This window comes from Watersipora subatra, chromosome 10, assembly GCF_963576615.1.
Source record: "Watersipora subatra chromosome 10, tzWatSuba1.1, whole genome shotgun sequence".
NCBI classification, from domain to species: domain Eukaryota; kingdom Metazoa; phylum Bryozoa; class Gymnolaemata; order Cheilostomatida; family Watersiporidae; genus Watersipora; species Watersipora subatra.
The window spans coordinates 45,215,340-45,228,112 of NC_088717.1; the positions used below are offsets into that span (position 1 = coordinate 45,215,340).

General features: G+C 33.8%; 1 protein-coding gene and 1 long non-coding RNA gene across 2 annotated transcripts; both read left to right on the forward strand.

Annotated features, from left to right (window-relative positions):
- Positions 1-893: 893 nt before the first annotated feature.
- Positions 894-1,988, forward strand: LOC137406370 (uncharacterized). Its single transcript, XR_010979861.1, has 2 exons — positions 894-1,243; positions 1,549-1,988. It is a non-coding gene; the product is annotated as an uncharacterized lncRNA (long non-coding RNA).
- A 4,661-nt stretch (positions 1,989-6,649) lies between these two features.
- Positions 6,650-11,161, forward strand: LOC137405794 (uncharacterized). Its single transcript, XM_068092202.1, has 4 exons — positions 6,650-6,724; positions 7,905-7,977; positions 9,894-10,034; positions 10,628-11,161. Exons 2-4 carry the CDS (start codon positions 7,947-7,949, stop codon positions 10,819-10,821), a joined length of 366 nt encoding a protein of 121 aa, XP_067948303.1. The 5' UTR covers positions 6,650-6,724; positions 7,905-7,946; the 3' UTR covers positions 10,822-11,161.
- The last annotated feature ends 1,612 nt before the right edge of the window (positions 11,162-12,773 follow it).

Below are 12,773 nucleotides of genomic sequence, written 5' to 3' on the forward strand. Positions count from 1 at the left end.
TACATTAGCCCGTCTATGGGTTCGCAACTCCAACTCAGCGTGTTAGAGGTTATTAGGATGTTTCTATAGGAATGTTGTTAACGTCATACATTAGCCCGTCTATGGGTTCGCAACTCCAACTTAGCGTGTTAGAGGTTATTAGGATGTTTCTATAGGAATGTTGTTAACGTCATACATTAGCCCGGCTATTGGTTCGCAACTCCAACTCAGCGTGTTAGAGGTTATTAGGATGTTTCTATAGGAATGTTGTTAACGTCATACATTAGCCTGACTATTGGTTCGCAACTCCAACTTAGCGTGTTAGAGGTTATTAGGATGTTTCTATAGGAATGTTGTTAACGTCATACATTAGCCCGGCTATTGGTTCGCAACTCCAACTCAGCGTGTTAGAGGTTATTAGGATGTTTCTATAGGAATGTTGTTAACGTCATACATTAGCCCGTCTATTGGTTCGCAACTCCAACTTAGCGTGTTAGAGGTTATTAGGATGTTTCTATAGGAATGTTGTTAACGTCATACATTAGCCCGTCTATGGGTTCGCAACTCCAACTCAGCGTGTTAGAGGTTATTAGGATGTTTCTATAGGAATGTTGTTAACGTCATACATTAGCCCGTCTATGGGTTCGCAACTCCAACTTAGCGTGTTAGAGGTTATTAGGATGTTTCTATAGGAATGTTGTTGACGTCATACATTAGCCCGTCTATTGGTTCGCAACTCCAACTTAGCGTGTTAGAGGTTATTAGGATGTTTCTATAGGAATGTTGTTAACGTCATACATTAGCCCGTCTATGGGTTCGCAACTCCAACTCAGCGTGTTAGAGGTTATTAGGATGTTTCTATAGGAATGTTGTTGACGTCATACATTAGCCCGGCTATGGGTTCGCAACTCCAACTCAGCGTGTTAGAGGTTATTAGGATGTTTCTATAGGCATGTTGTTGACGTCATAAATTGGCTGGACTGGTTTCGGCTCCAATCTGACTTACTTTTTACTGTTTTAGGTAAGCCATTCTCTTCCCCACCTCAAATTTGGGAAACTCTGTGTGGATGGGGAAAAGTTAAGCGTTAGTGAGGACCCTCTCGTCCTGCTAAAACTTCTGGCAGTATTTTACATTGGGGACATCGAGTTTGGCGACGCCAAGAAGTTTGGCCAGCTGCTGGAGTTTACCTTCTTGGGCTCCAGCACCGTGAGAAAGGGAAGCAAGTATTTGTCTGTCGACAAATTTATGGAAAAAATGAAGCGGGTGAGTACCTAATGACTCAGCTATGCTAGTTTTATATCTGTCGAAAAACTAAGTAGGATTCGAATGAATTTCTATGGTAGCAATTTATCATATAATTCATGAGAAGAGAACTCCAAAATGTAACTTTTGGCGCAAAAAACGATTTCAACCAGTTGTAAAATCATTGAAACTAAAATTTCCGAGAACACTCATATCCTAAACTCATTGGTCGAGCTTTTTGCCGTCTTCCTAGTCTTATTTTTAACGTTTATTTTTCATGTTGGAATTATCATAAATCATAGAAACATTTTTTTTCTCTTTTGCAGGAAAGCCGAGCCGACGATGAGTAGGCGAAGAAAAGCAAGTGCCGGCAAAGCCTGGAATGCTATAAGTCTAAAACATAACAACAAAATTCATAGAACACAATTCACACGAAATAGTAACCTTTCCAATCCAGTATGCCAAAGTGACACCACTTTTAGAGCGAATTATTTACGTGATTTGGGGTTTGGGCTTACTCAATGGATTTTATGGAATCGTGCTCTCTTTTATATTATTGTAGATAGTTTTTTTTAATTATTATTCTAAATCGATCTTGATCAAACAGATGCTGTGTGTTTTTCGAGTTATTTAGTGCTTTTATTAAATGGTGTGTGTGTTTTTCGAGTTATTTAGTGCTTTTATTAAATGCTGTGTGTGTTTTTCGAGTTATTTAGTGCTTTTATTAAATGTTAATAATAAATTATATATACTCGCTGTTTAAAAATATCCTTGGCTGAAAAAAACGCAGAGCTGTTTGTAAAGTGATTAAACTTGTAAACACTTGCTGCGTTCAAATTTGACCCTAAAATATAATGCGCCAAGCGTGTAAAACCAGGTTGCAATGCTAAATGCACTCAGCGTGTGAAAATCGTCTTCGTATAGAAAACTCAGTCAATGTTTAAAAACTGCAATTTTTAAACGCTAAGTGCGTACATATTTTGGTTTTATGATTAATGCACAGTGTGAATAGAAATTGCCTTGAAAAATGACCATCAGCAGTGCGTTAATTTTTAGTTGCACATCGCATAAAACGATGAATAGAAGTGTGTTTTTATTGAATGAATAGCGCATGGACATTGCATAATTTTCGAGTGTGTAGTTTTTCAGGTGCATTGAAAAATGACCATCTGAGGTGATTGAATACTGCATAGATTTTTTTTACAGTGTAGACTATTTGAAAAGACTACTGGTAAGTTTTATCTAATGTGTATTAGTAGAAACTAAACTTTGTTTAAAAATTCGTAGCTACATTGTAGTTTATATGAATAATTTAAGGGACGGATAAATCCTATAGTTACTCATTTTACAGAAAAGGGTTGAACTTAAACTTTTAGATTTTTTGCTAAAGGATCTATGAATTTTAGCTTGTTGAAATCAAAACAGACTATTCGATATGTAAACCATTTACATAAAAATGAACAAACACCATAACTTGTTTGTTGTGAATAATCGACAACACTTTGAATTTTGATAAGGAGAAAGCAACTTCTCAACATTATTTGTTGTAATACGTATAAATGATGTTTTCAGAGCTGTTTATTATATTCATGAGGGTAGATCATCTATATTATTCCAAGGAGCTTTTTTTCTGTTGGCATCCGTATCTGATGGCCTATTCTTATCAAAAAGCTATGTAAAGCTCATTTGTGAGTATATTGCACAACACGCAATGGTTAAGAAAAACAGTGTAGAAACACTAGTGTAGAAATTCTAGTGGCATTTCTATTCTTGGTGTAAAAACACCAGTGTAGACACTTCTGCCAAGCAAGCTTATTTGGGGATAACAAATAATAATCATATACTTAATCACTCATTAAAGTTCATAGAATTAGAAAAAGTTTACACAAACCCCTTTTGAAACTATTGCTAACTATAAACAAGTAAAATATGTACGCACATTTGACTTTGATATGCTGATAGAATTAGAATACATCTATTCAACTTTCTATCAAATGTATTGCGCTAATGAGTATCTAGTCGCTGTTATTATGCCTCATTGTACCGAGGTTTATCGATAACCAATTTCTCGTCAGAAAACTGTTTGAAACATAGAATCTTATTTTCTTTTTGGTTTAAAGAAATATACAATGTAACCTTTATAGCGGGTTGTGTTGACTTTACTTTTAAATTTTACTCAACAATAAATTTCAAAAAGGTAAAACATCCCATTTTGCGAAGTTTGTTGTGTTGTTTTACAAAGTTAGAGCTAGCGTATTCTCATTTGGCGAAATGATATTAGACCAGGTAGAATACTTGCAACAACATGTTGTTGAAATAATTAAACTCATAAAACCTTTATGCTCATGCACACTGAAACTGTTGCAGGCTTTTGATGCTTTGAATAGATTTAAAATAAATTTTCAATCAAAATTATACAAGCATCAAAATGCAAACAGATTCAACGCCGGTCCATTGTACTAAACTTGTGCAAGTGCATTTACAAGAAAATAACTGTGCAACGTTATAGAAACGCTCAGTGCAAATGAATTTGTATCAATAATACATGGTAAATCTCTTTCTAGCGGACATAAAAATTCAGTGCATTTGTTCCCATTACCAAGCAGTCATATTCTAACTAGAGTGCTCCCTCAATTACGATATCTGTGTTATATGATTATTTTGCCTTAGAAAGTAAAGCATGATAGTTTCTAGTTCTCGTCATACAAATTTCATTTTGCAATACAATATCAACAAAAATATGCCGATATGCCGTTTGCCGAAAACTTTCTCACAATGCCTAAAAAGAAATAATGACCAACTTCTTTCAGTTTGATATTCCTCATGCAAAAGCGGTATAATATTCCTTTAAGACCAGCAGCAAATTTGGAGTTGCGATCTCTTCGAACAGAAGGTCAGGAATCACACAGCTTCTCTTATCCTGCTAACAAGAAACTATTTTGTTAAGTTTTAGATAGCATATTTTAGAGGACAGCACCACACAAGCTTTTTTGTTAAATTTCGCTAATACAGTAATACAGTTTTATCAAACTTTCCCACACTTTTTATATCTTTTCTATTTATATACATATATATATATATATATCTATATATATATATATATATATATATATATATATATATATATATATATATATATATATATATATATACATATATATATATATATATATAAAATATGTATAAGTGGAACTTCACTCTATAAGTTAAACATTTTATTACTAATAGTTTCATGTGGTACAATAAGTATCACACTCTTCAGATAAAATGTCTAAAATGAATTTCATACACAAGTAATACGCTGTTATGCAGAGTTAGATAAGCTGATAATTGGATGAGTGTACAGAAGCCAAAAGCCAAATAGTTAAGTGATACAATTACATAGCAAGAACTTAGATGAATGTCTGCATGGTGATAATAGCTCGTTACGTTTATTAAGAGTGCCTAGTGATGGTCTGTAAATAATAAAGAATTTCTCCCATAAGCATAAGTTACACTTGTTGGAGATAGTGTTGTATGCTTTAGCATGTCGTAGAGTCTTCCATGATATTGTGTAGTTGGTATTATTGTCCTTTAGTGACAATAATAATGATATGATATTTACTTAATTCAGTAGAGTTTCTCTTAGATGGGTGGTTGAAAGAAGCTTAATGGTTAGTGAATCGCGTCTTGAAAGTGTTCTCTGTTAGTCCAATGTATGTTTGGTCTGGTGAATCGGTGTTGGTTTTTACAGTAGCCTGGTAAATTAATGATGTTTTCAGGCATTCTCCATTCATCGGGCACTCTTCTCTTTTTCTACAGTTGCATGTTCGGTCTTCATTTGCGGTGTTGGCAGTCAGTATAATTTTGTTTTGAGCATTGATGGACTCTCATATATTGTTCATGCAACTGTAGCTAATTTTGATATTGTTGCTGTTAAATATTTTATGCAGTAGGTGCCTTGTCGTAAATTCCTTCTTGACTAGTTGGATGAAGAGTTTGCCGATGTTAGTATAAACATTACTGCTGTAAGGTGGGTTGTATCATGTAATCGTCCTGCTCCGTTTGCATTGTCTGTTTTCAGATGTAGATAGATGTTCTTGGTATGTTAGTTGGTGGCTATATCCACTCTTGGTTAGTGCTTCTTGGTAGGTATTTGCTGTTTTATTGAAGCGTTCAGCATCAGACAAAATTGTAGAGAGCCTCTTATTTATACTTGCTGGGATGTTTCTGATTATGCCAGGTGGGTGGTTGGATTCTTTGTTGACATACACTGGTCTCTCATTGGGTTTGACGTATGGCATGTGTTTACCATTGTCTAAGTTGAGGGTAACATCAAGGAAGTTTACAACTCTTTTATTAACATTGATGGTAATCTTTAGTCCAAACGAGCTGAATATAGCACAGAGATCTTTTTTCATAGATTCTGCATTACGTGCTGAACCTTCTACTATGCCTAGCCCATCATCTCTGTACAGTCCAAAGTTGTTACCATATTTTGTTGTGATCTGATGAAGTAGAAATGTACCGACCAGCTCACAAGTTGTATATATGTATATATATATATATATATATATATATATATATATATATAAGGTAAGAGAAAGGTAGAAAGGTAAAAAGAAAAGGTAGAGAAATATCTCTCTCTTGGAGAAGAAATTGAAAAATGCTGGGATGTAAGAACAACTGTAATCCCAGTATAGTCATTGGGGCACTGGGCGCAATAACACCGGCGCATAAAATTTGGCTTGCCCAAATACCAACAGCATTCAACTCAGGTGAGTTGCAGAAAAGTGCGCTACTGGGACCAGCCAAGATCTTGAGGCAAGTGCTCAAACTCCCAGGTCTCTGGTAGGAGACCCGAGTTAGAGCAGAAACTACTACCCATACGGGTTAAGCGGGGTGAGGAATCAATTTTTTTCAACTTTTTTTTATATATGTATTTATATATATATATATTTATATATATATATCGGTAATTCAACCATACTATATATTAATTAAGCAACTGTGTTTATGATCATAAATAATTGAAACTAATGAATTTTGCTATTACTATGAAGCACAACGAATACCAAAAAGCTCCCGAAAGCGCTGAACCATTTAAACAAAATCACACCTGAATTGATAGAAATAACTACAGTTACCATAGTTACAAATGGCTTTTTGATTCAGCATGGGTATCGAATAACCTGACGAAGCAATATTAAAAGATCTGGGTGTCAAAAGTTTAGACAGATCTACTTGGCTAATAATGTATAAAGCCAATGTAATATATTTATATGAATGATATGTAGGTGACCTCCTTTTGCATAAGTTCCGCTTGCAATACCGTCATACATAATGATAGGGAACCAATTTTACACCCTTCACATAAAACTGTTGATGATGCACTACACAGCAGTGGAAGCAGAGCCCACGCTTGACTGAGTTCTACTCATCTGGACAGCTGGCACCTATATGGATAATAATAAATAGCTGCACAGAAAGCAACCATTTAGAAACAGTCTCTAGACAGAAAAGGTAAGCTTTAGCTAAGAGTTTAAAATAAAAATGACTTCATTAGGATTTTCAAAATTCAGAAAATGATAGAAGTTTTAAATATTGTTATTGAGTCTTACAAAACTTTCATTATCGTGGAAAGTTCTAGATAAAATACTCATTGTTAAATAACCCTTTTACACCCAAATGCACTCAATTCAAAATTCAAAAATTCAAATTTGTTTTATATAGTCTTTTTTTATAGAATATAACATTCCGTATGCAAAATCAAAAGCAAGGTAGACGGAGTATTCTAAAATAATGATTGAAGAATGAAAAATGACCCACAAAATATTCTTTCACCACGATAACCAGTACTTAATTTGGGCATGGCTTACATGCATGACAATTTGTAGCGATTTCTAGCTCATAACAAATACCTTAAAATACTACTGCTTAGACTCATGTATTTTTATTCCTTGCACTGCCCACATTCTGTACATTTTTAGCTAGTTCTCTCAATATTTTAACTGCATGATGGCTTGCAGGAAGTGAGTGCCAATTTTTTGGCAAAAGTTCTCTTAAATTTATTTTAAAATAGCTCGTTAAATCATAAAAAAAGTTTTACAGCCACTTTTTCTACATCAAAATAAAACAAGATATAAAAGATTATACTCAGCTGTGTAAGCTGTTGATAGTTAGAACTTGTTTGCAATCAGTGTCTACAACTAACCTAAATGTTAACATATATTATGAATTTAATTCTTAATATATATAAGTAAATAATTCTAGTTGTTAATTGAAATTTAATTGGAATAATCAAAAATCTAAGTATAGAAAACTTTAAAGGTAAAGTGTAAGGCATTTCCAAATGCCACTAATGAAGCAGTAAAATATTTACATGCACTAATTGATGTTTCAATATAGTCTTTTGTTTAACTAAAAATGCAGGTTGAGTGTTGACAGTTACCGATTGTGATTAGTTTTAGGCGCTTGGTACAGTTATCTAAGAATTGTGTGTTTAATTAGTGTCAAAACAAATATTATTTTTTCAGCATAATTTTGATCATCAATTTGTTTTTCCATAAAAATTGATTACCAAAAAATATTGGCACATCCGAAAAACCTTATTAAAATGCTACAAGCCAGATAAATGTTATATGAACTTTCAGCAACAGTCTAATTGTTACCTACTCAAAACGTTTCCAATCTTATATTTTAGAACTTCCAAGCTACATTGAAAACAAAAGTCCTAAATTGCAACATGGATTTAAAGCTCACCATTGTTATAATTGGTAAGTTCTACTAATCTTTTTAGCATTGCAAATAAGTTAAATTAGCTTAGTGGTAAAATACCACAAAAATGGCAGCAGATTCATTGGAGCAATAACACAGCGACATTGAAACAAAACATGAATGTGAACTAGACGAGCTATGAATTGACTAATTAGCTAACTTGACAATGATCATAGCAGCAAATATTATGCAAGAACCAGGACCATTGAATAAAGGCTGGTTCATACTATGTCACCGTTAGTCAGCATTTTCTTTTTGACTTTAGTTGTCGATTATGTGAACAGTGAACCAATAGCATCGACGGAGGATCGCGGACACATCGAGAAAGTTTGCAGCTGTCAAATTTTCCTGATACTTTGCCGAGCATTGACGACCCGCCATTCAAAAGTGAACCATTTCGGCGACGGTAATTTGCGGTCGCGGCTAGCGTGGTTTGCTCATATCTGTTTATTATAGTTGCTGCGATGCTAGTTATTTATTCCAGCACGCGAAAAAAAAAGGTTTCTTCGCGAAAATTAAAAAAAATGATAAATGAAAGCACTGCGTCACGGGAGTATTTCCTGATGCAAACGTGAATGAGTTTGTGATAGTATAAACATGGTTATCATCCACAATCACTGAAGTATTGTGGCATAAACTCCAAAATATGGCATTTTGGCAATATCTGAGAACCAGCTTTAAATCATTCGTCACACTCCAATTACTTCACAATGTCCTACAAAGCTAGAAATTGACTATGGTTGAGCCAACTGGGCAAGCTCGAAGACAGCAAATACATGTATTACATCTTCATGCTCTTTATCACGTCTGTCAGTGTAGCTACGTTGCCTCACTAACTAAGTGCCGATGATGAAACCAGATCCTCAGTAGTCAGGATGTTTAGAATATGGAGCAGTATTTGGTAAACAAGTTCCTGAAAAGTCATGAAAGTTCAGGCTCATGGATTTTCTGGTTAATACCGAATAAGCATATTAAATAGTGGTTCATTTTAGTGCACATTTTATTCCAATAACAAAGGATTAATTTCTAAAATAAATTCTTTTTTGTAGCTGCGAGTAAAAGAGGTTGTGTTATAATTTAGGATCAGTCTGCACTTGCATAATGACATAAATCTGAAAACTGTTTTAAATTAGCTTTGAATCAGCTAGTTTGATTCAACATTCCGAGCATAGAAGCATGATAAATGATAAAAGGCATGTATCCCAAATAAACTGCAAAAACTTTATTTTAAACTCCAACATTTTTGTGTTATCCAGATAGAATGGTAAACCTTGATGATTAAAATATGAGCATTCCATAGCAAAAACAAAAAGCCAAGTGCCAATCAAGCAGCATTCAAATAACTCATTTTATAAGACAACTATAACCAGAAATACGTTTCACAGAAATTTGAGCAAATACGTGGTAGCTAAGATTATAAATATTGTTTTTCTTGTGACCAAAACATTAAAATACTTTTCGCTTTATGAAAACCACAGTTTTTTGTTGCAAGCATAGCATTTCAAGTTGCTAAGTTCCTTTGCACATTCTAGGTCAAGTTTTTAAAATTTACTAATTGAAATAAACAGTCAAATTACACCAAACAGCATCAGTGCATTTTGATCTGTTCTTATATTTAGGTGTATCAACAACTTAGCTCAAGATTGAAATGAAAATATTTTCTACGAGTTTCACAGGTTTCAGTTTTAAGAACAATCAGAGAAGGGTTTGCTCATTTTAGCTAGTATAGTCAAACACTCATAGTTCCATTAAATCAGGTTTTGTCATATTTGTGTTGTATGTCGTTGTTTTTGCGCACTGTGATATTTTGAAAGTAGCAAATATGTATAATTCATCACCTTTCATTGCTGTATTTGTCATTTGGACCATAGTATGCCGTTAAGAATTCCCCGTAAAAATTTGCTTTCATGAATAGGTATGTTAGCTGCTGGAAGCTGGGCCATATCATGCTACAACTGCGGTGACTGTGACAAGCAAGACGCGGTAAAAGCAGACTGTTCCATCGTGGGCAACTCCGACTCATGCTATGCAACGTATTTAGAGTCTACAGGTGTAGGTAAGACAACTTAAACCACTAGTTTGAACTCTATATACATAATTATTTGGTATTTTTTAAGCTTACTAAAGCTAAAAATACATCAGAAAAAGATTATACATTATTTTCAAAGTTGCAATTAAAAAAAAAGTACATTTCCTGTTCTATTAATTATAGTTGTTTCTCTTTTTGAGTGGACAAAAAACTTTGCAAATGCATTAGTTAGTTTTTGTATAATCAAACTATTTTCTCATTCACTCTTAGACAGATATTTGAACTATCCTTTGATTTTAAATTCAATCACACTCTCGACTGCTGAGAATCACAAAACCACATCAAAATATGCATAATGCAAACTTGTCACCACCACAAGAATCAAATCTAGTAGTTGCTCTTCACGAGTATGCAAGAAACTTTAAAAATGAATTATTTTTTGTACAATCAAAATATTTATTCATTTACTCCTAGGATATTTCAACTACCCTTCAATTTTAAATTCAATCACAGTCTCGATTGCAGTAAAATTACAGCATCACACAAAAGTATGCATTGTGAAAACTTGTCACCACTTCTTATTGAAAAACCTTTACATGAAACTCTTTATGAATTTGCAGTAAGCAAATCATGTGGAATCGCTGAACTGGACGATTACAACCTAAAGACGGGCTGCACTAAAAGAGATGGAGCAAAGGTTTGTCGGTGTAAAACAAACTACTGCAATACCGATGCCTTGATATCCGGTTCTCCTGCCATTTCGGTCTGCTCTAGTTTAATTTTGCTTATGCTGGCCGCCATAAGGTTTTTCTAAATAGTTGCGTTGCAGTACTCCATACTTTGATGTTTACGCTAACCCCTTGAATTGGGATACACTATTTTTGATTTATTTCATAATTGGCAGCTACATGCTTGCCTGCATTGATAATAATATCTAATATGTAATATTTCCTAACCTTATATGTAACTAAAGTTACTAAACAAATTGGATGATGAAGTATTGTGTTGAAAACATTTGCATGTTTATTAGTAACCAACAATAAACTGAAAATCTTCCACTTATCGCTACTTCTTTTTTTAGAGATATTGTTGTTGTAATACAGTCCAAAAGTACATCTCTGAAATGAAATAATAAAATAATTTTGCGCAATGAAGCTGTTGGCTATGGCTGTTTCCATCTGCAACAGACTCTGTCTGGGATTCGTGTCTTTGGAAATATGTTCCTAGTTATATTATGTGTCACTTTTGTTACAAGACAAATTGATAAATTTGACCAGACAACAAGTTTGCTGATTCTTTTAATGACTTCCAATCCAAACTTCTGTAAAAAGATGTAGCACAGAAATTGTGTGAATAATGGTTATGAGTTCAATCATTTATAAGTTGACTAGTTTTTGTGCAGCTTTTTAAGTAGCAGAGTCCTTCCCATAAAACGACTAATTGGAAGCTGTACTTTTTCTAACAGACCATAAATTTGCATAAACAGAGTTTGAAAGGCGCTGGTCTCTCCCAGTCATTAAATGATATACAAGTGTATAATTAAGAATTTGGCAAACTGCTAATGGAAAGCATGAAGAGATGGCAAAAAATCTGACCATCTTAGTTTTTTGGCTGATGTAAAATCTTGAAAGCTGCAAGTCTATCTCTCTTACATTCCTTTGCAACAAATCTCAATTTACTTTTATCATACCTTGAGGAAGATTTTAAGCTTGAACAAATATATATGCAATATACAAGCAGGTTTGTGGTTGACAATATATTCTCATCTGTCGCTATTATCAGTTTTCCATTTTTTAAGGTTATACACAGCCAATCAAAGAGTATGAAATGGCTGATTGAGACTGCAAAAGCTTTAGCGGTCAGACAAGAGTGTATATTTTTGGTCAGATATTAAACAAATTTCAAGTTTAAAAAACTTATTTTATGACTTTGTGTACAAGACTCAGTTTTGTAACTTGCTATGAATCTTTCATTTCAGCTGAACTTGGCATTTGATGTTAATTGATCACTCCTATTGTCTAGTTAAGGCTCACTTTAAGTTCTCAAGAATGAGCTAATTCTAAAAAGTTAACTACATCACGTACTGCTGTATGTATAAATAAAATAAAAACCATTCCTCAAAATGAAAATGCTTAAATGAAAAAACTAAGTCAGCAGCTGGTAGCTTGGCCATCCAAAGCTTCATCTCACAGCTTAGAATGCTGTTAGATGAGCATCTCTTGGCAAATTTTCAGAAAAAACCAGTAGTTTGCTGATATAAAAGCTATAGAACTACATGAATGCAATATTGCCTTTAAGTTGACGTTTCAAGATCAACATGGTGATAAAATGCTTAGCAACCATAACAACCGACAGCTTTGCATATTTTATTCAAATCTTCGTATCTTTGGTTTCTACAGCATTTTGCAAAATCAACAAGAATTATGTTCTTCCATGAAGAAAGTGTTTGTTTGATAAATGCAAAAGTTCAGTATATGCAAGTTTCGTAACCTATGTTTTAGAAATACGCTATATTTTTATCATTCATAGATAACACACATATGAAAATGTGGAAATGGTGAGTTACTAGGCGATAGCTCTTTTAATGGTCATTGTGATGCTGAAGAACACAGCAGATGTTTTTTGCTAACAAAGAAAAAATAATTCCAAACCACAGGTCATCAATACACACTTTACCTTGCTGAGCTCACTTTTTAAGTAGGAATGACTAAAGCGTAGAAATGTTGAAAATAGAGTTTGATCAAAATACCCTTGCAAATCATTAAA

Excerpts from the sequence above, each read along its gene's own strand:
- LOC137405794 (XM_068092202.1), top strand. The coding sequence starts at position 7,947 with ATGGATTTAAAGCTCACCATTGTTATAATTG. Across the intron at positions 7,978-9,893 it reads GCTCACCATTGTTATAATTG|GTATGTTAGCTGCTGGAAGC; the intron begins GTAAGTTCTACT and ends TTTCATGAATAG. Across the intron at positions 10,035-10,627 it reads TTTAGAGTCTACAGGTGTAG|TAAGCAAATCATGTGGAATC; the intron begins GTAAGACAACTT and ends ATGAATTTGCAG.